Source organism: Physcomitrium patens, chromosome 22, assembly GCF_059467195.1.
Source record: "Physcomitrium patens ecotype Gransden chromosome 22, ASM5946719v1, whole genome shotgun sequence".
Classification (NCBI taxonomy): domain Eukaryota; kingdom Viridiplantae; phylum Streptophyta; class Bryopsida; order Funariales; family Funariaceae; genus Physcomitrium; species Physcomitrium patens.
The window spans coordinates 7436664-7460515 of NC_143431.1; the positions used below are offsets into that span (position 1 = coordinate 7436664).

The following is a 23852-nucleotide window of genomic DNA, read 5'->3' on the forward strand; positions in this document are numbered from 1 at the left end:
CTGTTAGATTAACCCAATGAATTTCATTCACTCCGCATACTCAATCCTATAGACACCCCTTTAATCCTTCAATCACAGACGTAACTCGATTTTACAAAACAGTCAAGAGTATTCAAACCCACTTAATTTAAAAATCCCGATTCACCATTACAACACTGACTTCAGCAGCGATTGCCTCAATCGTCCCAAAACTCTACGAAGAAGAAAAATCCAAATTCTATGTCTTTCCTTCCCCGACCCGAAGCATGAAGCTCATCTCTCTAATTCCCTTGATCTTCCAAAAACCTCCAATGAAAACTGAATTGGTAACCTTGCAAAAGCTTGAAAACTCGCTCCCCCCCCGATTCCCCCGAAAAAAAAACCCCCCCCCCCCCTCAAAACTATATCCCCCCTAACCTTATCCTCTGAATTTCTTCAATCTTCCGTCTTAGATCCGGAATTGGCTCCCACCTCAAGCTTGGATCCGAAATTGGCTCTCGCCGTCAAGCTTTCTCCTCCGTTTTTACCTTTAAGAAATCCATTTACCGAAAATAACGTTCCCTGAAACGGCACAGAGAACAGGACAGCCTGAAACAGAATCGAACCCCGTAATCGGGACCACATTGAGTCGCCCGACCAATTCAGGTCCTATATTGGGAAAGATGCCCGTAGTAACTTGAATGTTCGCATAATTGGGTCAAATTGGTCCTCGCGTCAGATTGGCTAAGACCCATAATAAGACCTGGATTTCCCATAATTAGACTGCATTGGGTTGACCGGCCAATTCAGGTCTCATATTGGATAAGAGGACCCGGATTGGATTATCGAAATTGGATCCAATTGGCTCCTCGAACCCGTCGTGTGAATTGGTCCCTCTCTTCCTGCTGACTCCCGTTATTGGAATCGAACGGAGCATTTCATTATGCCCCGGCTGACTGTAACAGAGTGACTGAACCTGACCACTCAATATTTGTACAGGAGTTGGTCGATGCTCCCAATATTCGAGGTAACTAAATATTAATAAAATTCCCCTTTCTTTTTATTTTCACTGTATACTCGTGTTACAACACGACAGCGTCTTGCATTTGCTAGCTTGAAATCACTTCCAAATTAGTTTACTTGAGTCGCAATGAACTACAACGCTTAAACACATGCACTTTCTAATCAAGATTAATAGTGACAAAATCAACACTAATACTAAGTGCACATGGACTCTCTTGATCTTAACCAACTTTCTAGTGCAAAATGTCTTGAAAGTTGGATCCACCATCCACGTTGAAAATGATATTTGTTGAGAAAGTATGCAAAGTTGTGACTCAACTACATTTAGTTTCCACATTACACTTTGGATCTTCGAAACAGACCAAACTCGACACTCGATAGTTAAGCTAGAATTCAAGGATGAAGCAATCAAAAAGTCAATGTTACGATGAGTTACCAGAGTAAGCTTGGCCGAAATATAAGGCACAATTTCATGTGTACCAAGCATGTACCAAGCAGGTTAGCCACCGCTTAACACAAGTAATTTCAAAGATGTCATCTATCCATTGTCAGAGGAGATAGAAGCATCGATTCATTAAAAATAATGACAGAGCACGCGGGATGTTATCATTCCGGGAACATCCATGACTACAGTAGTAGCAACTTGGAGATATAGAGAACAGGCGCATCAATAGTAGTCAAAGCGTTGAAAAATCGCGGCTAGTACGATAACCAAAGTGAAAAAATTAGAGCTTCTCGTGTGACTAACAGTGCGAGAAAGTCATCAAGAGAATAAGATCTTAGTGAAATTCTTACTAGGTACAATTAGGTATCGAATAATTAGAAATAGATTCTAATTATTGCAGTGGCCAACATGCTTGCCACCCCGTAAAAACTTTTTGGCGCTGAATCACCAGGACGCTCAAGTTTGTTAGCGACTGTAAAACAAACCTACAACTAGCAAAAGAAATACAAACATCTTCCATTAAGCAACAGCTAGCTGTTTGTACTTGTCTAAGATTGATGAGACCAGTCCAGCTTTGCTTGACGCCTTTTCTTTATACTTTTTCACTAAAACAGAAGCAGCTAAAGAAACCAGTTCCTGGCTCTCCTCCTCAGTGCGCCCTCGCCCCCTTGCCTGATTAATAGCAGCTCCGCACTGCCAACAGTAAAGATATTACATGAAAAATACTGGTACCGACAGAAAACCATGAATAGAATTCATGCCAAGCTGTCTGTACACAATGCCAGTATGATGCAACTTAATGGATCCCAAATTAAGTACATACCAGACACACTCCATACAAGGCACGCATGTTCTTGCCCCCGCTCAGCTCGATAGTTGATGCATAATACTTTCGAGCAGTCCGCAAATTGTCAATGCCTCCCATTGTATATAGCAACTGCCATAAGAGTTGCACCGCTTCATGATGTAAGTGAAAAGCGGCTAACATGTCCGTTAAACTGTTTACTACCATTGTCACCAAACTCAACCTTTCTCAAATTTAATGAATCGAGTGATGACCATGAATCATTAAATCACTCTTGAAAGTTAGAAAGGAATCAAAAAGTAATTGTGAAGTAGTAATGAAGTTTTAAACAGAACAATGTAGTAGCCAACAATCTTTATGCAGTTGGGCTTATATGTAAATCCATAACTTCTTGGAATTTCTTCGAAAAAGAAAGAAATGAATTTTTATGTTTCTAAAATGTCTAAAATCTTTTACCATAATTTTTTTTTCAAAAAATAAATAAAATGAAGAAAAAAAACAGAAGACAACGCTTTTAAATCATCACAATGGACAGGTCGTTTTTTTTGAAGTTGATGTCATTGGAAAAATAAATAAATAAATAAAAATGCGCTCATTACAAAGAATGTCAGATTTTGTGAGAAAGAGTCTGCGGCTCACATGAGCGAAAAACATTGCCCTACTGTACATTAACTTGGGAGTCTCTCAATTTAAAAAGAATTATCAGTGAGAATCATGCACTTACCTCAGCGTAACCCAAGTGGTACAGTGCATTTGTAGGTTGTGAAAGAATAAGCTCTTCGAAGCAGAAGCCAGCCTGCTTGTACCTGCTTACATTCACAACAGGGTCCATCCAGTTATATTACTGCCTCTACACACATTACTCCACAAAAAAACTCGCTCCCAGTAGGATCAATATTTGTACCTTACTAAGTCATTCAATCCACTGAATTATGTGATGCTTGGTGTCGAAAAGTGGCACTTTTATTAGTTATGAATTGAAAAGTGATGACTAACAATGACACAACCACACAATGCGGTAGAGATGTGAAAAAATCAAATACATGTAATTTACAGTTCGGTAGACAGAAGTTTACATCTGCAGGGAGGTATATATATCAGCAAGTTCTCTCCAAGCATCATAATCAGCCATGAACCTGCACAAGCAACAAAGACAATATCTCTATTTAAATAATGCAGAAGAAAGATTACAGGTCCTTAAAAAGAAGGAGATTAGACCAGAACGATTATGGCAATATTAATCGACCAATGAACATCACAGAAGAATTAGGCTATCTAACCAACTTTAAAAAAAAATCCTTTAAAAGAGACTCGGTATAAGTTGGAAGCAGCCCAAAACTGATAATCTACCTATTCACATGTTAGTAAACACATCAACAACGTTACGAAACCAAGCACTTACGTTTCTAGATATTTGTTTAAGCCTTCTACAGCAACAGTCATGTTCCCCTGGGCCTTAGCCATGGCAATCCTTCTTTTATGAGCAACCTACAAGATTCACACCACAATTCATGCTAACTACAATCATGGTAAAAGACATATCGTTTACCTCTTTGTATAAAATCCGTATAAATTTTTATCATTATTTTTCTCTAAAAATTCTCAAGATGAAATCAAGAATTTAAGACAATGTAAACAAGACAATGGATGCCAACTCACAGTGTCAGAAGGATTCTCAGACAGAAGGTTGGAATAAACTTTCTCAGCTTTTTGCCATGATCCTTTTGCCTCATACCACATCCCTTCCAGCCGACCTTCATAATTCAACATCAAAGAAACTTTAGCATTGTCTACATCTTAACAATCCTTGAAAAAAGAAAGAAAACGGAAAGGAAAGAAAATTTTACATAATTAGAATCAAAGATTTTGTTTTTTTAAAAAAAAAAAAAAACTGAGGCCGCTACCGACGTGAAATAATATGGCCAACTGCAGACATTATCTATGTACCAATTTATGGAGAATTTAAATAAATAAATAAAAACTAACTACGATCTTGAAAGTCCATCATAAGTCCATCATGCATAAAGTAATACAAAATTACATCGTAAAAGTTGAAACTGGCACTTCGAAGACAGAAATGCAAGGATAGTAATCATACCAACTCGCATACTGTCAGGGAATTTCGAATCCAAAGCATTAATACATTTCTGTAGCCATTGTAAACATAAGATGTTAGTACACGTCGTCTGCCACACGAGAAGATCTCATGGAATCTTAAGAATGCAGATGATCGTACCTTGGCAGAATCAAGTGCATGACAATCCATGCAGGCTATTGCCACTTGCTCGTATACAGTCCACACTGCACAAAACCCGGCGTGATTTTTAACGTAAAATACATGCCCTGATCAATGCTACACCATAATGTAGTTCCATACGCACTCAACACAGAGAAGGGCTTATCAACACTATGACTTTCAAAAAGCAAAATCGGCTAGAGTAGCAAGGAAAATTGTTACAGAACTAACAGATTTACATTCAGTAAATACTACAATGGCATCGAATCTCCCTAAAAAATCCCATCTTCACGAACTAAGTTGCCCTACACCCATCATGCTTTAGTCAGCTATTTTCAGCTGGTTTTTTCTCGTACCGGTTCTCCAAAATGAAAAATTACGCATGAGGTACATCCGGCACATAACACAAATTCAATGACCGTGTTCTCGCATCATGAGAGCGCATAACCAGAATAGCCTCTAACCCGATCTTAGTGCAACAGCCAACAAAAAGAAAACAAGAAAAATCTACAGGATTATGGAGAAAACGTACGGTCGGATCCGAGCTTCGACCTCGCGGAAGCCTGGTTGAGCAGCTGAAGCCCATGTTTGGCGACGATATTAGACCTCCTGACCTTCAACTTACGCACTAAGCTCAAGTACTCCACAACCCCTCCTCCGCCCTCTTCCACCTGCTTCTCCAACCGCTCCAGCTCCCGCTCCTCGCTCGCCCCCACCATCGCCAGGATCGAAATGAAAACCCCTTCCTTCTCTCCCCGATCAATCCAAAACCTGGCTCCCCAAATAATTCCGAAGAGTAGATTCGATGGCGCGATCACGATCGATGAGTGCACCAAGTTCAATGCCCTCCTCCTCCTGCGAAGACAAAGATGAGAGAAACGAAACCCTAAGATTAAGACATCCCCCCCCCCCCCCACGCCTGATGCCCTGGCCTGGTCCCCCAATCAAGCCTCCACTAGGTTCGGGGTGTGGCCACGTCAGTACCCACTCCGAGCCTTGCACCCCACAATGCCCTCTCATGCCCATGTGCCCACTCCAATTCTTGTAGCCTTGAGACTAATGCTTTGAAGCAGTTGTTCTTGCATATTTTGCATCTTTGTCCTCTCTTGTTTCAATTCATGGTCGGTTTATTACTTTCCCTGATTTGGGTTTATTAATGTGTAGCAACATTAAGATTGAAAAGACTTGTGTTTTTTATAGGAAATGTTGAAATATATTTATGTTTGTGGATATGTTTTAATGCAATGATTTTGAAACTAAATATGATTGGTTGGAATTATTTTATAATTTAATAAATAATCCTCTTGATTTTTTATTTTTGAAATTTTATAAAAATACTAAATATTATTTAGGAATAAACTTAAAAGTTTTCTTTTCTATCGATACACATTTATAACTTACAAATATATATATATATATATATATATATATATATATACATTTATTTTTAATTGTGATATAAATCTTAGTTATTATGATGAATTAACCAATATATTTTTTTTGCTTTTTCATCTATACTATGATAAGCTTCTTTTTATTTAGGTTGTTTTATGTATAAAAAGATTACATATAAGTAATAAATAAATGAATTAATAATTTATTATAAAAAAATCTATGGAACGTACTTTCATTAAGAATATTCTATAATATCACAAAAACTAATATAAATAATAAGTTATGCACTTAAAAAATTACATATATTAAGAAAAATAATTAAGATATAAATATCTATGTGTGCTACAAAATAAATTTAATATATAAAATATTTTACTAGATTAAAGATACTTATAATCATTTTTAAAATTATGTTATATTTTAAATTTTAAATTTTAAAGATTAAGAACTTTCACATATGAAATATATCTATTTCTTAAAATCCATTTGTATTTTGATGCTAAAAGATTTTAAAAGAAACTATTGTCAAGGATATAAATCTTGAAGAAAGAAATCCTTAATATATTCTTATGTCACTCAAGAGAACTAGAAAATCACTCACAAATGATATAGTATTAAAGTAGTATGACTATTGCCAAAGACAAAAAGTTTAGAAAGTCTTGAAATAAGACTAAGGATTAGAAATGCATTGATAAGAGTAAAAAAGGCTTCATTCTTACTTCTATATATACTCTTTAACTAAGAGCTATATAGCGATATGCTATAGGATCAATATGTGTTGACTTTGCTACACATATGTCTTATCTTGCAAGGCAAGTTGTCTACATATGGGCCATATAATTAGCTTATTCTACAAGCAATTAGTACGTGTTATATGTGGCTAACTTATTCACCAAGTTTCTAGCTTATCAATTAACTACAAATAAATGCATAATCAAAGCAATATCTATGAAGTTTTTAAGAAGCTTTTTTAAAAGATATTATGAAATTGATTCTCTTTTTACCTACTTCTACCTAATCATATAAGTAATTATTAGAGTAAATACATATGTTAGTGACATTATTCCATCTTCTTGAGATAAATTCTATAAGAAGCGATTATCATCTTTTATGGATCTTATTTTTTTTATCTTGATTTTGATGGATATTGTTGATGAAAAGTCTCAACCATCTTTGTTGGATTTGAAAGTTTTTTTCGTAGCTCTCATGTATATATACAAATATCATATCCACACTAACGAATAAGTTATTTTAATCTATTTTGATGTTGCTTTGAATCTAAGACTTCTTCCATCTCATATTTTTGATCATTATCTACCTCTACAAGTGTCACAAATACACATATATATTCTAGTAAATACTTATATGATAAGGTAGAAGTAGGTAAAAATAAATAAAAATAGATAAAAATAAATTAATTTTATAATACCTTTTAGAAAAGTTTTTTAGAAGCTTTATAGATGTTATTTTGACTTTATATATATATATATATATATATATATATATATATATATTTATAGTTGATTAATAGCTTAGAAACTTGGTTAATAGGTTAATTACGTATTGGTAGCTTGTGGAACAAGCTAACTATGTGGCATACATATAAAAAACTTATCTAACAAATTAAAATACTTGTCTTGCAAAGTCAATAAGTTTTAGAAGTCATATAGGACATTGTCATAAAGCTCCTAGTTATGAGTATATGTAGAGGCAAGAGTGAAGCCTTATTCATTCTTGTCAATACCTATCTAGTCTTTAGTCTTTTTTCAAGACTTTCCAATCTTCTTGTTTTTGGTAATAGCCATTTTAGTTTAACATTATATCATCTTTTAGTGACTTTTTACTTCTTTTTAGTGACACAAGAAAGTATTGAAGATTTCTTCTTTCAAGATTCATGTCTTTAATAGTTTGATAAGAGTGCTAAGTTAATATTTTTATCTTAATTTAGAAGTGAATGGATTATTCCTGTAATAGGATATAGATAAGATAATTGTATAGATAATTAGAACCATAGAGGTTTCTAGAAAATAAAGTTAGATAAGTGGACCAAGTAGGATCTATCATGGAACATTCTAGAAAGAATTTAAGACAATTGTTTAAGTAGGTTATACCATAAAACCTTCTAAAAAAGGCTTAGAATGGTTATCTAGGTTAGATCCATGACTTAGGAACATTCTAGAAAGTCCAAGGTGATAGAACAAGGTATAAATAGGAGTGGCCAAGGCCTTTTGGAGCATCTGGTCAAGTATGGCCTCGGATCCTTTCTCTTAGTAAAGTTTGATTCTACATCTTTCTGTTTAGATCTGTTCTATTTTGTTTCTATTTGCTTAGTTTTTTCTTTCTTGTCGTGTTCTATTTAATTTTGTTCAATTCTATTCTAATCTATTTTGTCATATTTTATGATGAGACGTTATGTTGCTGTCGATTAAAAAGGTCTTGAGTTCTTGAGATAGTCTGGTCTTGTTTCATTGGTATCAGAGTGAATGTTAGACTATTTACTTTTGGTATTTTATCAATAGTCATCATCTAATCTAAAATCAGTTATTTTGGTCATACTAGTATTATATGGAGGCTACCACGAGTTATTCTTAAAAAGTCAATTAGGAGATGAAAAGTAGAATCCAGTAGAGAAATTATAGGTTGGAAGATATGGCAGAGCAATTCCAAATGGAGGCTCAAATACAACATCTCTTAGGCTAGATAGCTACCTTGCAAGGACAAATAGAAGCCTCAAGGACAAGAGAGTTGACATTTGTTAGGTTGAAATTGATTAAGCTTAGTACATACTTTAGAACTTCAAGACAAAAAAGGTATATGTCTATGGCTCTTCAACATGCAATAATACTTCTAATTATTTGGAGCAAATACCACTGAAGGAATTATATATGCAGCCAGTTATTTGAAAGATGCAGTAGCCATTTAGTGGTGATATTGAATTCAAAGCTATGGAATTCAAGGTGGATTTTGTAAATGGGAGGAGTTTGAGACCGAGTTTAGAAATCAATTTCGATCCATCAATGCAATATCATATTACGTATTGTCTTGCTTGGAAATGCATTGGGTATTTAGCTACGGAGGTGAAATTATGTTATACAAACATCCAAAAAATCCTAATAGGTTTCATTCATATGAGAAGAATATAATCCAATTTTAATTCAAAAATAATAAAAAACACTCTTTTTAGTAGTCTCAATCATATATAAACCTCAATTATCTTGTTACTTTCATATTTAAGCAATTTAGATTTTTCTTATAAGTCCCAATTCTAATTAGTGAGCTTTAACAAGCTGTAACTTCTAATCTGACTATCTAATTGATGTAAAATTTTGCATGCAATTTTCAATGTAAGTCTTCTATATGCTCAAGACTTTTAGTCTAATCCAACTTACAAGCTATGAAAAAACCTCCAAAAATTGCATTGATGTCACTTGGCCGCCAACTTGAAAAGTAAAGCAAAAATCCAAGCAGTGATTTCTCCTTCTCCAACTGTTAACTTTGACTCAAAATTAGTGTACAGCTTAATCTTCAACTCCTTCAACACCATGCCAAATTTCACCTTGATCTGATTGGTAGATTTATAGATATCTTAGAAATCCTACCCAACTTCAAACTACCAACTTCCAGAATCCTCTTGTACTAAAAACCAAGTATTTCTAAACTACACCATTAGATTATTACAAAATTTTGTATACACTTAGCACATCCAATAATTTAAATAATAATAATATATATTTTTTTTAGAATTATAGTTGTCATACCAATTCCACAAATTAGTCAAAATTGCTAGCCCTAATTATATTATATAAAATCCAAATCACTAATACAAACCTTGACTTTGAACAATAATTGCCAAGCCCTTAAAAATTCTACCAAAACAACACTTATGCTCTTAGAAAGAGCTTTTAAGCTAGCTCTCAAATTCTAATCTCTGCTCTTTGAATGAAATCCTAAATTTATCCTAGGTGGTCATTTTAGTGACCAGGGGTTTGATTTTGACCCTGTCTCACAAACGATCAACCCTCGGATATCAATCTAATCTATCTTAAGGATTTTTTAGTCCAATCCTATCTTCAACTTAATCCTAGTATGAATTATACCAACTATTTACCTCTTCTATCCTGATTTTATCAATTTATGGCCTTTTTAAGATAATAAAAGAGTTTCTATATCCTAGAAGGTAAAAATACTAATTAACTTTTATCTACTTGCTATTAAGACAAGAAAATAGGCTAAGAGACTTTCATAAAAGTCTTATTAAAATATTTTGAATTTTTATTGAACTAATATATTAGAATATTAATTAAAAAATTATTTTTAGTCATATTTTTACTATATAATCATGTCACAACATGATAACGGAGAAGATGGCATGCAATCAATTGAAAAATCTTAAAAAAACTAGATTAGTACAAGATTATGTCTTCTGATTCAAGTTCTTATATCTCTAAATTAATAATATTTTGGAGGCAAAGATGATGGATTGATTCCTACAAGGTTTGAAACTTAAGGTTTAGTGAGAGGTAGAGCTAAGGGATCGACAAACATTTGAAGATGCAATTCAGATTGTAGAAAAAGTGGATGCTATAGATTTTAGAAATTGTGGAGTACAACCTATAATACAAAGTCTTATACTACTATTTAATATTATTGTACTACAACCAACACTAATGGAGATTGATGTACTACAAAGATCATTAATACGACAAAGACGACAAATATTGAAGCAAAAGAAATTATATTTTTATTATTAAGAGCCAGGCCATCAGATTGGAGGTTGTACAAATTATCAAAATTCAAGCACTAGCAAGATAAAGCAGGTTTATAGTCTCAAAACTCACCAAGTCGATAATGAGTTATAGTAGAAAAATAAGGCTCTCTAGTAAAGGCACTGAGGACCAATACTAAGAATAGCTAATATCTCTCTAAGCCAAATTGTATGGCCTTGGACAATTATAAAAAGACTCAACTAGTACATCTAATAGAACTACTAAGAGGACAATTATGTCAAGTACTTGTAAATTGTGGCTCTATAGAAAATTGCACCTCAACTTAAATTGTCTATCGGCTTAGAATTAAAACTAAAGCAATGAAGGGAGGAAGTATATATCTTATAGATAATCGAGAGAATGAATTGATTGAAATGTATGAAGAAAAAACCTTAAGATTGACAGATACCTATATCTTAAGAAAGAAATTTAAGATGACAAAGCTATAATATGATATCTTTGTTACGCCATGGTTGGTGATGGAAAATAAGCAAGTTGATTGGATAGCAAGAATAATCTCTTTTAAAGATAGAAGATATAAGATGACTCTTTGCACCTCTACATCAAATGAAGAGAAAAGACAATTTGTAAGTAAAGACTAACTTGTAGGAACAATCTTTATGAAGAAGTAACTAGAGCATGAGCAACTGGTATATATGGTGGTTCCAAATCTCACATCAGTAGTAGAAAAGACAAGCAGAGAGATAGAAAGGGTAAAGCAACTCACAGGAGAATATTAAGATGTCTTTCCAACTGACCTACCTAATGGCGTACTTTTTGATCAAGGTGCCTTCTTTCAAATAGAACTATTGTATAAAGCTAAATTAATAAGTCGACCAATTTATCACTTAGCACCAAAAGAACTTGAAGAATTACAAAAGATATTGGATGAACTTTTGGAGGAAGGCCTCATTTGATAAAGCACATTACTATGGAGAACCTTTGTACTCTTTACACCTAAGAAAGATGTGGACTTTGTTTTTGCATTGACTATCGAGGCCTCAATAAGCAAATTGTTAAAAATATATATCTACTTCCATGCGTGAATGATCTTCTTGACCAAATTCAAGGTACAACCATCTTTAGTAAATTAGATCTTTAGAGCGGCTACTAGCAAACACCTATTGCAATAAACAATGTGAAAAAGATAGCATTTCATACTCACTATGGACATTTTGAATGGCTGGTTTTATCCTTTGGCCTCACTAATGCTCCAGCCTCTTTCATGAGTCATATGAACAAATTATTTCAAGATCTTTTGGATAAGTATGTAATCATTTTTATTGATAATATCATCATATAAAATAAAATCTTTGAAGAGTATGAGCAATACCTATGACAAGTATTGCACTGATTATAAAATAATCGCTTCTATTGCAAACAATCAAATTGTAAACTTTAGAAGTAAAAAGTCATCTTTTTGGGACATGTGGTATTCTTGGAAGGCATCCATATGGAGCAAGATAAGGTAAAAGCAGTAGAGGATTGACCAACCGTCACTAATACTTTTGAAGTTTGCTCATTTTTAGGCCTTGTTGGATACTATTGCCGTTTTGTTCAATAATTTGCCCACATTGCTATTTCATTGATAAACCTATTCGAGAAGGGTGTCCCATTTGAATGAAAACTAGAGCAGCAAAATGCCTTTGATAAGTTGAAGGAAGAACTAATTACTACTCCAATATTGTAATTGTATGATCCTAATCTCTTTTGTATGCTTAACATTGATACTTTCAACTTTGTTATTAGAGCGGTCTTTCAACAAGACTTTTATAGGAGCCTTCAACTTGTGGCATATGAATCACACAAGCTCAGAAGGATAAAGAAAAATTACTCTACATGTACTCAAGAACAATTAGTGATTGTATTTACTATCAGAGTAGAGAGAGTTTGTCTCAAGAAAGCACCAAACTCCTAATTGTCACTAATTGCTCAATTAAATCTTGAGATAAGAAAGATCAAGGTTATATATATATATAGATATATATATATATATGTCACTTTTAGAAGTAATTACACCAAGCATATAAGTCTCAAGTTCTCAAAAATATCCAAAATATGATAAAATCTCTAAATCCTTAAATATCCTCATGGGATATTATTCCTGAACTTCAACAACTCATATCTTCTAATCCAATTATTCAAACATACTCAAATTTTATATAAATTATTGATATACTTTTAAAAACTACCACAACAAATTTCAATTACAAATTTTTTGTGGATCTTAAGATATCGCCAAAACCCTAACAATAGCTTCAAAGCTTAGTTTTTATACACCCATGTACAATTATCTTTATATTTCACAAATTATGCACTCAAATACCATAAGATTTATATTTATAGCTTTTTAACATAATTATTTACTTTCTTAAAAAGGTTTGAGTCAAAAATTCTTCTAAAAACTTAAGATATGGCTCCAACCATTACTATGAATAAAATCACTCACTTACTACCTTTGATTTGGATGCAGTGACTTCAGTTCTCTATAACTCTTCATTGAAGCTCCGAATTCATTAAAAATTATATAAAAAGTGTAGTTGAAGAAGTAATCTCTTCAATCTTGATCACTAATTCTTTATTACTCTTTATAAGCATATGTTATGCCCCAAAGAATGACAATAGGTATAAAATTGATACCTTAATCTTGAGCACCAATAACTTCTTCATAAAAACTCCAAATCACACAAAATTTGTATCCAATCCAAATCTAAAAACCTAAACTTACTGAATTTAACTTCTAAAGCTTAAATAACCTCGAAAGAAAAATCGTAATCCATAATAAGGGCACATGCAGCCCCCTTGAAGCCCATTGGGCATGGCCTTTGACCAATAGGAATGAAGAGCTCTATTCCTTGTCTTTATCCGACCATGCTTTGCTTTCATCCCTCCCAAAAAGCCTCCTACTAGTTAAGATTTTCATCTTTAGGCTATAATCTCTTCTCAAGGCTTCATACTAAATATTTAGATCCTATAATTTTTTAAATATTGTAATCAAAATAGATAAAATTCAAAATAAAGTTTCTTATATCCACTTTCTTTAAATTAATCTATTAATAATTCTAACACACAATAAGACTTATAAACAAATTATATGTTCTAATTAATTTTTACATACTATAAGTAATTACAATATAATAATGCTATAAAGGTGTGACAATACTATCTATTGGATAAACAAGTGGTTGTTCAAATTGACCAGTGACCTTTACTACATGATTTGTATCTAAAAAATATAAAATCGTGGAATCATTGTTGAAAAGAAGAGTTGTAGCTTTTTAGTATTCAGCTTGAGTACAAGCAAAGGCAACAACATATTGTACTAAACAACTTATTGCAGAGATTAGATTTGAAAGTCAAAAAAAGAGATAAGGCAAAATTTGCTACTATTAGTAGTGTCATTTTAGGTCAAACATAAGAGGCAGAATGGAAGGAAGCTATGTATTGAGATGTTAATTTCAAGTTGGTTAGTGATTAACTAAAGCTATGAAACATGCAATTTCAAGATTAGACTCTTAATAATAGCTTGTTCTATTTCAAAAAGTGAATTTATATATCCAACAATGCTAAATTTCAAATACACATACTTTAAGAGGGACATGGTATTCCAATATCTGGACATTTGAGACAAGAAAAAACCCTAAATTGGATCTCAAAGACATGGTTTTAGATAAGTTTGGATCATGATGTTTAAGCCTTTGTATGCTTTTGCAAAATATATTAACGTAACAAAGCATGCAATGTAGCATCTCTAGGACTATTGCAATCAATTGTGCTACTTACAGTATGTTGAAAGTAGGTGACTATGGATCTCATATCATATTTGCTACATATGCGTCATAATCATACCGTAATTACCGTCTTTGTAGATCAATTCTTAAAGCAACTTTACTTAGTTGTGGTGCCTTTGGATATTAATGCTTTAACATTTGCACGAGTCTTCTTTGATACTATCTATTGTCACCACAGATTATCTCATGTCATCATTTGAGATTGAGATCCACGCTTCACAAAAAGTTTTTGGCAAGCTTTATTCAAGCTATTAGATACATGACTTGCCATATCTACAGCCTTCCATTTCTAAATAAATGAACAAACAGAGCATACAAATGGAACCTTGGAAGAAATGCTATGAGCATTTTTTGATGGTTCATCATAATGATTGAGATGAATATTTGACGCCCTTAGAATTTACTTACAATGATAGAATTTAAATAAATATCAATCATTTACTATTTTTCTTTAATATTGATCAACATGCAATTATGCCATCAATTCTTCATTGTTTCATTGATATCAACAATCCAAAAATCGAAGAATTTATACAATAGCTTACAACGACCTTACAAGATGTACGGCATTGCTTCCTTATTACACAAAATTGAGAGAAGTAATATAAAGATAACCATTTATAACACAAGATCTTTTGAGAGGGTGATTAGATGTTATTCTCTAATGCCAACTTGCTACTTATTAAATCAACCTAAATCTATAAATTAGCACCTCAATGACTTGGATCCTTTCGTATTTTTGTAGTGATTTTTGATGTCGCATATTGCCTTGAGCTTTTGCCACATATTTAGGTCCATCTAATCTTTTATATTTTATAATTGAAGGAATTTCATACAAAGCCAAAGTACTTTCCGGATTGACATCAACGACCACCACCACTAATTGTAATTGATGACCAATAAGAATATGAAGTGAACAACATTTTTGAGCATCATTACCTTTGTTTTGGCAGGGGACTTCCATAACTTCAGTACAAAGTTTTTGGAAAGGTAATTCCATTTACGATGCAATGTGAGAATCTACATAAAACCTCATCCATTGCCAAGAGAAAATTTTGAAAAACCATCGGGAGCAAAATGAGGATGTTCTACATTAGTGGAGGGAGATTAACTATATTAGGATATAGATAAGATAATTATATAGATAGATACAACCATGGAAGTTTCTAGAATTGGAATAAGATTAGTGGATTAGATAGGATCCATCGTAGAACATTCTAGAAAGAATTTAGAGTAGTTATTTAGTTAGGACTTATCATAAAATCTTCTAAAAAAAGAATTTAAAGTGATTATTTAGGTGTAGCCTACCACATATGAATATTCTAGTAAGTCTAAGGTGATAGGACAAGATATAAATAAGATTGACTAGGGCCTTTTGAGGCATGTGTTTAGATATGGCTTCAAATCTTCTCTCTTAGTAAAGTTTGATTTTGTATCTTTTTTTTTAAATTTATTTTATTCTATTTTTATTTATTTAGTTTTGTCTTTTATGTCCTATTTTGTTTAATTTTGTTGAATTCTATTCTAGTCTATTTTGTCTTATTTTATAATGAGACTTTATATTACTGTGGATTAGAAAGATCTGGGATTTTTGAAATAAACTGGTCCTATTTCAATCCCACTTCTATTGTTGTATTTTAAAGATTATAGACTATTCATCTTTAAATAAAAAAATCTTGTTTTTTAACACTAATCTTTTCTTAAAAGAGAGTAAATTATCCTTCTTTATAGAAATTTTTATTTGATATTAGAGGTTACAGATTACCCTCTTCTGATTTAATTTTTTGATTTTATTTGAGTTATTTAAGGAAGGAAAGATTATAGATGCTACTATCAATAGAAGTTAAAATAGATTTGCAACTATTGTAGATCTTTATGAGCTTATCAACACTTTAAGAAAAGAAATCTTATGTATTTCTAATATAAATCATAGAAGTACTATTCCTATATCTATGAAAGAAGTTTAGAGTTTGCAGAAAGAAGTTGTGTAATTAAAGGAAGCAAGTAAATCTACCTCAAAACCAAATCGAAGAAGTTTTTTTTCTACAACTGTAACAAGAACAAAAATTAATATGCTTAAGAAGTTTAATGGAATAAGATCAAAATTTTCAAGGATTTTTGCAACAAGTCAAGTTCTATCAAAGATTGCATCTTTTCCAATACCGAAATAGATTTACTCAAGTAAAATATAAAGGTGCACTTCTATCAAGAAGTATACTCTCTTTATTTTTATCTTTAATAGAAAAGAATTTGCGACTCTTTTATGATTTGAATTTAGTCCTAAAAGTATTTATGGCTACACTCAAAGAAAGTCATCAAGAAAGAGTAATAGAGACCAAGTTCTTATTTTTATGATAAGGATTATGGTGTCATATTATAATTGCTTATAATATATTAAAATTAATTAGAATATATAATATGTCCATAATTCTTAGTTTGTGATAGAATTGTTAATAGATTAATTTAAAAAAAGTGAATATAAGAAAATTTATTTTGAATTTTATCTATTTTGATTATGGCATTATAATAATTATAAAACCTAAATATTTAGTATGAAGCCTTGAGAGGAGATTAGAGTATAAAGAAGAAAATCTTAACTAGTAGGAGGCTTATTGGGAGGGATGAAAGCAAGGCATGGTTGGATGAAGGCAAGAAATGAGGATCTTCATTCCTATTGGTCAAAGGCCATGCTCAATGGGCTTCAAGGAGGCTGTCCAAGGCCTTATTAGGAATTAAGATTTCTCTTTCAAAGTCATTTGAGCTTTGGAGGCTAATGTCAGCAAGTTTAGGATTTTGGGTACAAATTGGATGCAAATTTTGTGTAATTTGGAGTTTTTATGAAGGAGTTATTGGCGCTTAAAGTTAAGGTATCAATTTCATAACTACTATCACTCTTTAGAGCATAACATAAGTTTACAAAGAGCGACAAAGGATTGGCAATTATGATTTGAGAGAGATTTTTTTGGCTATATTTTTTATATATTGTTTGATGAATTTCGAATTTAGATAAAGAAGTTATAGAGAGTTGAAGTTAGTGCATATATATATAGTCTTTCTTATCTCAAGACTTGATTAAGCAATTAGTGGCATCGACCTTATGATTCTTCTAACAATCTCCGTAAAAGAGCTCAACCACCATTTGAATTAATCTATAGCCTATCACAAAATGAATTGGTTGTATTCAAGGAGTGTATTTATGAAGACTTGGCTAAGAATTTTATACATCATTATAAATCTCCAATCATGGCTCCTATCTTATTTGTGAAGAAAAAAGATGGATCTTAGCGGTTATGTATGGATCTTCCAATCTATGATAGTCTAGACCTTCTTGAGATCTATCATCAGCTATGCCAATTATTATTAGATCTTTATCACAAATTTTTCTTAAGTTGTAGCTCCACTTATATATTTGACTTGTATATTCAAACTTGAATGAAATAAAGAAGCCAAAGCATCATTTGATGCTTTAAAAAAGGACTTTACTTCTATACTAATCTTATATTGTATTGATTTTTTCAAGGCATTTTTCATAGAATTAGATGCATCAAACTTTACCTTCACTATAATATTATCACAAATAAGAGCAGATGATCAAATCCATTTAGTAGCTTTCTCTTCCAAAAAACTTTCAAAAACCAGGATTAATTATGAGATCTACAATAAAGAGCTCCTTATAATCATGGATTCATTTCAAGAATAATATCATTATTTAGAAGGCACCTCAAGTCTAGTCACTATATATACGGATCATAAGAACCTCATGTATTTCATATTGGCATGTATTTTGAATTATTGCCAAGCTCATTAGAGCATGTCTTTATCAAGATATATTTCAAGATCACTTATCAATCTAAAAAACAACAAGGTTTGTTGAACGCTCTTTTTCTAGATGTTCTTATCTTGCATTTAAAGAAGGAGATGTATTTTATGATCAATAATGAACAATTCTTTTGAAGCCAAAATATTTTCACCTTTGAGCAATAAAATCAATATTAATCATTGATTCAACATTTGTCAAGCAAATTCAAATAAATATGTCTTTTAATCCTCTTATCCATGATATCAAGAATAATTCTTCTAAGTCTCATGATATTTCAAAGTTTAAGTTCAAGAACCATCTATTTTATTTTGAAGGATGACTATAATTAAGTAGAAGTAGGTAAGAAAATATAAAAGTAGGATAATTTCATAATACCTTTTAAAAAAGCTTTCTGGAAGATTTATAGTTACTATTTTGACTTTATATGTATTTGTACTGAATTAATAGGTTAGAAATTTTGTCAACAAGTTATTTATGTATTGGTAGCTTCCAAAACAAACTAACTATGTGGCACACATATAAAAAAATTTGCCTTGCAAGTTAAGATATGTTGTTGTATGGCATGATTTGCAATCTAGGAATACACAAGATATTTAGTTGTAGAGAGTTTAGCTTTGGCTTCTATATGATGTCTTAGCTTCCAAAAATCCCTTAATTTATACAAAAGCTGAAAATATAACATAATCCTTCAAAAAATTTTCTTTTTGTAAAAGATATTTTTATCCCAAACTTTAAAAATTCATATATCTTAATTCAACCATTCAATTTTTCTAAAATTTCTACATAATATAGATTTTATTCTTAAGCTTTACTACAAAAAAAAATATAAATCTATTATAGATCTTTTAATATCTTAAAAATCCTAGCAAGTGCTCTAAATCCTAATCTATAAGTACATAAAAATTATTTTCTTCATATCTCAAAAATCAAAAATCTAAATCTCACAAATCTTATGTACAAAGTTTGATTAAATAAAAATACACATTCTTAGAAAGTTTTAACCAAAATCTTATCAAATTACACAAGATATAGCTCAATATACAACCAGCAATTTAGGTCACTTACTACCTTTAGATTTGCAAGTGCTGACTTCAACCTCTAATATCTTCTTCACCCAAACTTAAAATCTATCAAATAGTATGCCAAAAGAGTAGTTGAAAGACACCTCTCTCCAATATTAATCATCGATCTTTTGTTACTTTCCGTACGCATGTGTTATATCCAAAAGAGTGATAGTAGATATAAAATGAACACCTTAACTTTGAGCACCCATATCTCTTTCGTATAAATTCCAAATCATATAAAAATTGTACCAAAACCATAGCCAAAAATCTAAAATTATTGATTTTAGCCTTCAAAGCTCAAATGACCTTGAAAGACTAACTCTAATTTCTAATATGGCCTTAGATAGCCTCCTTGAAGTCCATTGGTCATGATTTTCGACCAATAGGAATGGAGATTTATATCATCTATCTCCATTCATTCATATAGATGCTTTAACTATCTTTTTTACTACCAAAATCACTCTTCAATCCCTTTTCATATAAGATTTACATATTATATGCCTTAAATACTAAATAAAATAACCAAATTAAAACTACAAGGGTCACCAATGTCTAATAAAGGTGATTTTAAATGTTTAAAAATTATTACTAATAAGATCAACTTCAAAAGTCACTATCAAAAGAAAATTAAGTTATATAAATTATAATAGAATCTCCTTTAAAACATTTCTTTTGAAGGTAATAATCTATCCACAACTTATCACCAACAAAAATCTATTAACATGGCTTTCACCATGTTGTCTAATATATTGTGTATTAAATATATATAAATAAATAATTTTTACATGATAGCCAAATATCAAGGACATGAATCTCAAAGAAAGAGAATCCTCAATAAACTCTTCTATCACCGAAGAGAACTAAAAAGTCACTGAAAAGATGATGTAATATTAACTAGAAAGGCTATTGCCAAAAACAAGAAAATTAAAAAGTCTTGAAACAAGACTAAGACTAGAAAGGCATTGATAAGAGTAAAGAAGGCTTCACTCTTGTCTCTATATATACTATCTAATTAAGAGCTACGTGGCAATGTCTTATAGGACCTCCATTATGTGTTGACTTTGTTAGCTACATGTCTTATCTTGTAAAATAAGTTATTTATGTATGCCCCACATAGTTGGCTTGTTCTACAAGCTACTATATGGAGATAACTTATTCTACAAGCTACCAATACATGATTAGCTTTTTGGCTAAGTTTCTAACTTACAAACACATCTAAAGTCAAAACCGCGTCTGTAAAGCTTGTAGGAAGCTTTTCTAAAAGACTTTATGAAATTATTTTATATTTACCTACTTCTACTTAATCATATGAGTAACTTTTGAGGTAAATGTACATGTTCATGATATTATCCCCCTTTCTAGAGACGAGTTCCACAAGGAGTGATCTTCATATGTTGAGGAAGTCCAAGATGCGGCGAATTATATTTGCTACATACTCCGATATTTGCTTTAAATCTCTAAACATTGGAAGTCTCTTCCAAGGTCGTGATACCAAATATATTGTATCTTGCTGTCGAGATAGAGAGAATTTGCCTCGAGAAAATGCTAGGCTTTTGGCTGTCACTAATTATTCAATCAAGCTTCAAAATAAGGAAAATCCTAAGTTTATAAATAAATTTTTCTTTTTTGAGCAATTACACCAAATATACAAGCTTTAAGTAACCAATAGTATCCAAAATATGATAAAATTCTTTAAAACCTTGTATATCCTTATGTAGAGATTTTTCCAAACTTCAACAGCTCATATCTTTTAATCCAACCATCCAAACAAACTCAAATTTTAACTGTAAATTCATTGCTGATCTTGAGTTATCTTGAAAACCCTAATAGTTGCTTCAAACCCTTATCTTGATACATCCACGTGAAATTTTCTTTATATCTCACAAAATATAAGCTCAAATGCCACAAATTTTTTTTATATATATATATAGCTTCTTAACACAAAATTTTATATTTTTCAAAAAGTTTGAGCCAAAAATTCGTTCAAAAACTCAAGTTATGACTCCAACCATTACTAAAAACAAAACCGCTCACTTACTGCCTTTGATTTGAAAGTGCCACCCTCAACTCCTTATAACTTTTTTACATGAACTTCAAAAATAATAATTTTTCTATAAAAGATGTAGGCCTTAAAATTACCGTTTCATTTGCACCTTCTGATCTTCAAAAGCTAATGTACAACTCCTTGTATCTTCAAAAGAGTAACAATATGTCTTAAATTAATACCTTAACTTCAAACGGCTGTAACTTCTTCATCCTAACTCCAAATCTTCTAATTTTTATACAAAAATTGTACTTCAAATCATAATCTTTACAACCTTAGCTTTTAATCTCCAAATCCCTCTTTAAAGTCACCAAATCCCTTCTAAAGGTCACAAGCAACCTCCTCAAAGCCCATTCGGCATGGTATTTGATCAATAGGGATGAAGTTCTCCATTTCTTGTCTTCATCCGACCATGCCTTGCTTGCATCCCTCTCAATTAGCTTCCTACTAGTTTAGATTTTTATCTTTAGACTTCCACCTTCTTCTAAGGCTTCATACTAAATATTTAGGTCTTATGTATATATATATATATTTTTATGCCAAAATCAAAACAAGTATAGAAATGAAGTAAAGTTTCTTATATCAAATCCTTTTAATTTAATCTACTAGCCACTCTCACATACATCTAGATTTATTAAAATATAATATATTTTAACTAATTTTTATATATTGTAAGTATTTACAATACAACATTGCCATCTATTCCAAGAAGGATATGTTATTCTTAATGATCTTCATCCCAATTTTGTCGTCTTGAAGGTTGTCACAATCATAATGTCTCATCTCATAAGTTAGCAAATAAAAGCTCTTGAATTGAATCTGCTGGTTGTTGGTTCTCCATTTCATCACAAATACATATAAGCTACAATGAAAGATAGAAGGTAGAATGTTATTTTTCTTTGATCTTATTTTATAGCAAAGGTTTGCTATTCTTCATCTTGATTTTGATAGATGTCATTGATGAAAGACTTCAATTTTCTTTGCTACATTTGCAAGATTCTTTGATGGCTCCCATGTACGTTCACTAATAGCATATCTGTCTCAATAAATAAGATATTCTAACCTATTTTGGTGCCACTTTGAGTCTAAAACTTCTTCCACCTCAAACTCTTGGTTATTATCCACTTCTATAGGAGGACATGGCATTTGTCTTCTTTCTAAGATATTTATTGTTTTATACGACTCTAGAAGAGATATGTGAAATATAAAGTAGATATTCATAGACTTTGGTAGATGTAATCGATAGGCAACAAGATTGATTTGTTCACAAATAGGAAAAGGTTCCTCCCTATGATAATCTAATTTATCACAAGGATGAGTAGTCTTGATATTATGACAAAGTAACCATACCTTCTCATCCATATTATATTATGGTTGTTCCCTGCAATAGGCATCCATGTTGGTCTTTTATTGTTCTTGAACTTCCTTTAATTGTATCTTCATTATTGTATATAGTTCTGACAAGTGATTTACTATATCTTCTGCCACAAAATTATCAACTTTTGAAAAGTCAAAAGTATCAAGATGTGGATGATAATCGTAATTGACAAAAAAAGGTGTTTGTTGAGTGGAAGAATGTACCAAATTATTATATGCAAACTCTATCAATGGTAAAAGAGTTGTCAAATCATCTTAATGATAGTTGATGATACATCTCAAATACTGCTCCAAAACCTGATTTATCCGTTCGATTTGTCCATCAATTTGAGGATGAAAAGCTAAAGAGAGCTTTATATCCACCTTTAGAATCTTGAATAGGATTCTTCAAAATCTTAATATAAATTGAGTCTCCCTATTCGATACAATATCCTTTGGTAATCCATGATAGCGATAGATATTGTCAATGAAAAGATTAGGTGTTTCTTCACCTGTGATAGATTTTGTACATGGTACAAAATGTGCCATCTTGGTAAAACGATCTACTATCACAAACATAGAGTCATAAGAACTTGAGATTAGAAGATTTGTGATGAAATCCATAGAAATAGAAGACCATGGTTGAACTGGAATGGGTAACGGCTAAAGAAGTCCATAAGATTGATGACAAGGAGTTTTTGATCTTGAGCAAACATCACAAGATTGCACAAAATCTTTAACTACCTTTCACATTTGCGGCCACCAGAAATCTCTGGATATTAGTTCCAAAGTTTTATTGTACTCAAAATATCATGTTGCTAGAAAGTCATAATGAGCTTGAAGAACACATAATCGAGCTTCACCTTCTGGAACATATAGGCATCCTTCAAAATATAATAGATTATTCTTGAATTCAAACTTGGAAGTATCATAGAACTTAGAAGAAGTATCCTTGATATTCCAAAGAAGAGGATCAGAGGACATGCTTAGTTGAATTTGCTTCACAAATATTGAATCAACAGTCAATGTTGATTTTATAGCTCAAAGATGAAAATACTCAAGCTTCAAGTGAATTGATCTTTATTGATCAAAAGATGCATTCCCTTCTTTTGGTGCAAGATAAAAATATCTAGAAAGAGTGTCAAATAG

General features: G+C 31.7%; 1 protein-coding gene across 1 annotated transcript; it reads right to left on the reverse strand.

Annotated features, from left to right (window-relative positions):
- Positions 1–1698: 1698 nt before the first annotated feature.
- LOC112274694 (uncharacterized) lies at positions 1699–5319 on the reverse strand. Its single transcript, XM_024504375.3, has 9 exons — positions 5000–5319; positions 4468–4532; positions 4330–4378; positions 3891–3985; positions 3634–3719; positions 3308–3367; positions 2956–3037; positions 2250–2363; positions 1699–2119 (listed from the first exon to the last, which is right to left on the reverse strand). Exons 1-9 carry the CDS (start codon positions 5184–5186, stop codon positions 1946–1948), a joined length of 912 nt encoding a protein of 303 aa, XP_024360143.1. The 5' UTR covers positions 5187–5319; the 3' UTR covers positions 1699–1945.
- Positions 5320–23852: the final 18533 nt, after the last annotated feature.

Excerpts from the sequence above, each read along its gene's own strand:
- LOC112274694 (XM_024504375.3), bottom strand. The coding sequence starts at position 5,186 with ATGGTGGGGGCGAGCGAGGAGCGGGAGCTGGAGCGGTTGGAGAAGCAG. Across the intron at positions 3,720-3,890 it reads CTGAGAATCCTTCTGACACT|GTTGCTCATAAAAGAAGGAT; the intron begins GTGAGTTGGCAT and ends TGAATCTTGTAG. Across the intron at positions 2,120-2,249 it reads CCTTGTATGGAGTGTGTCTG|TGCGGAGCTGCTATTAATCA; the intron begins GTATGTACTTAA and ends TACTGTTGGCAG.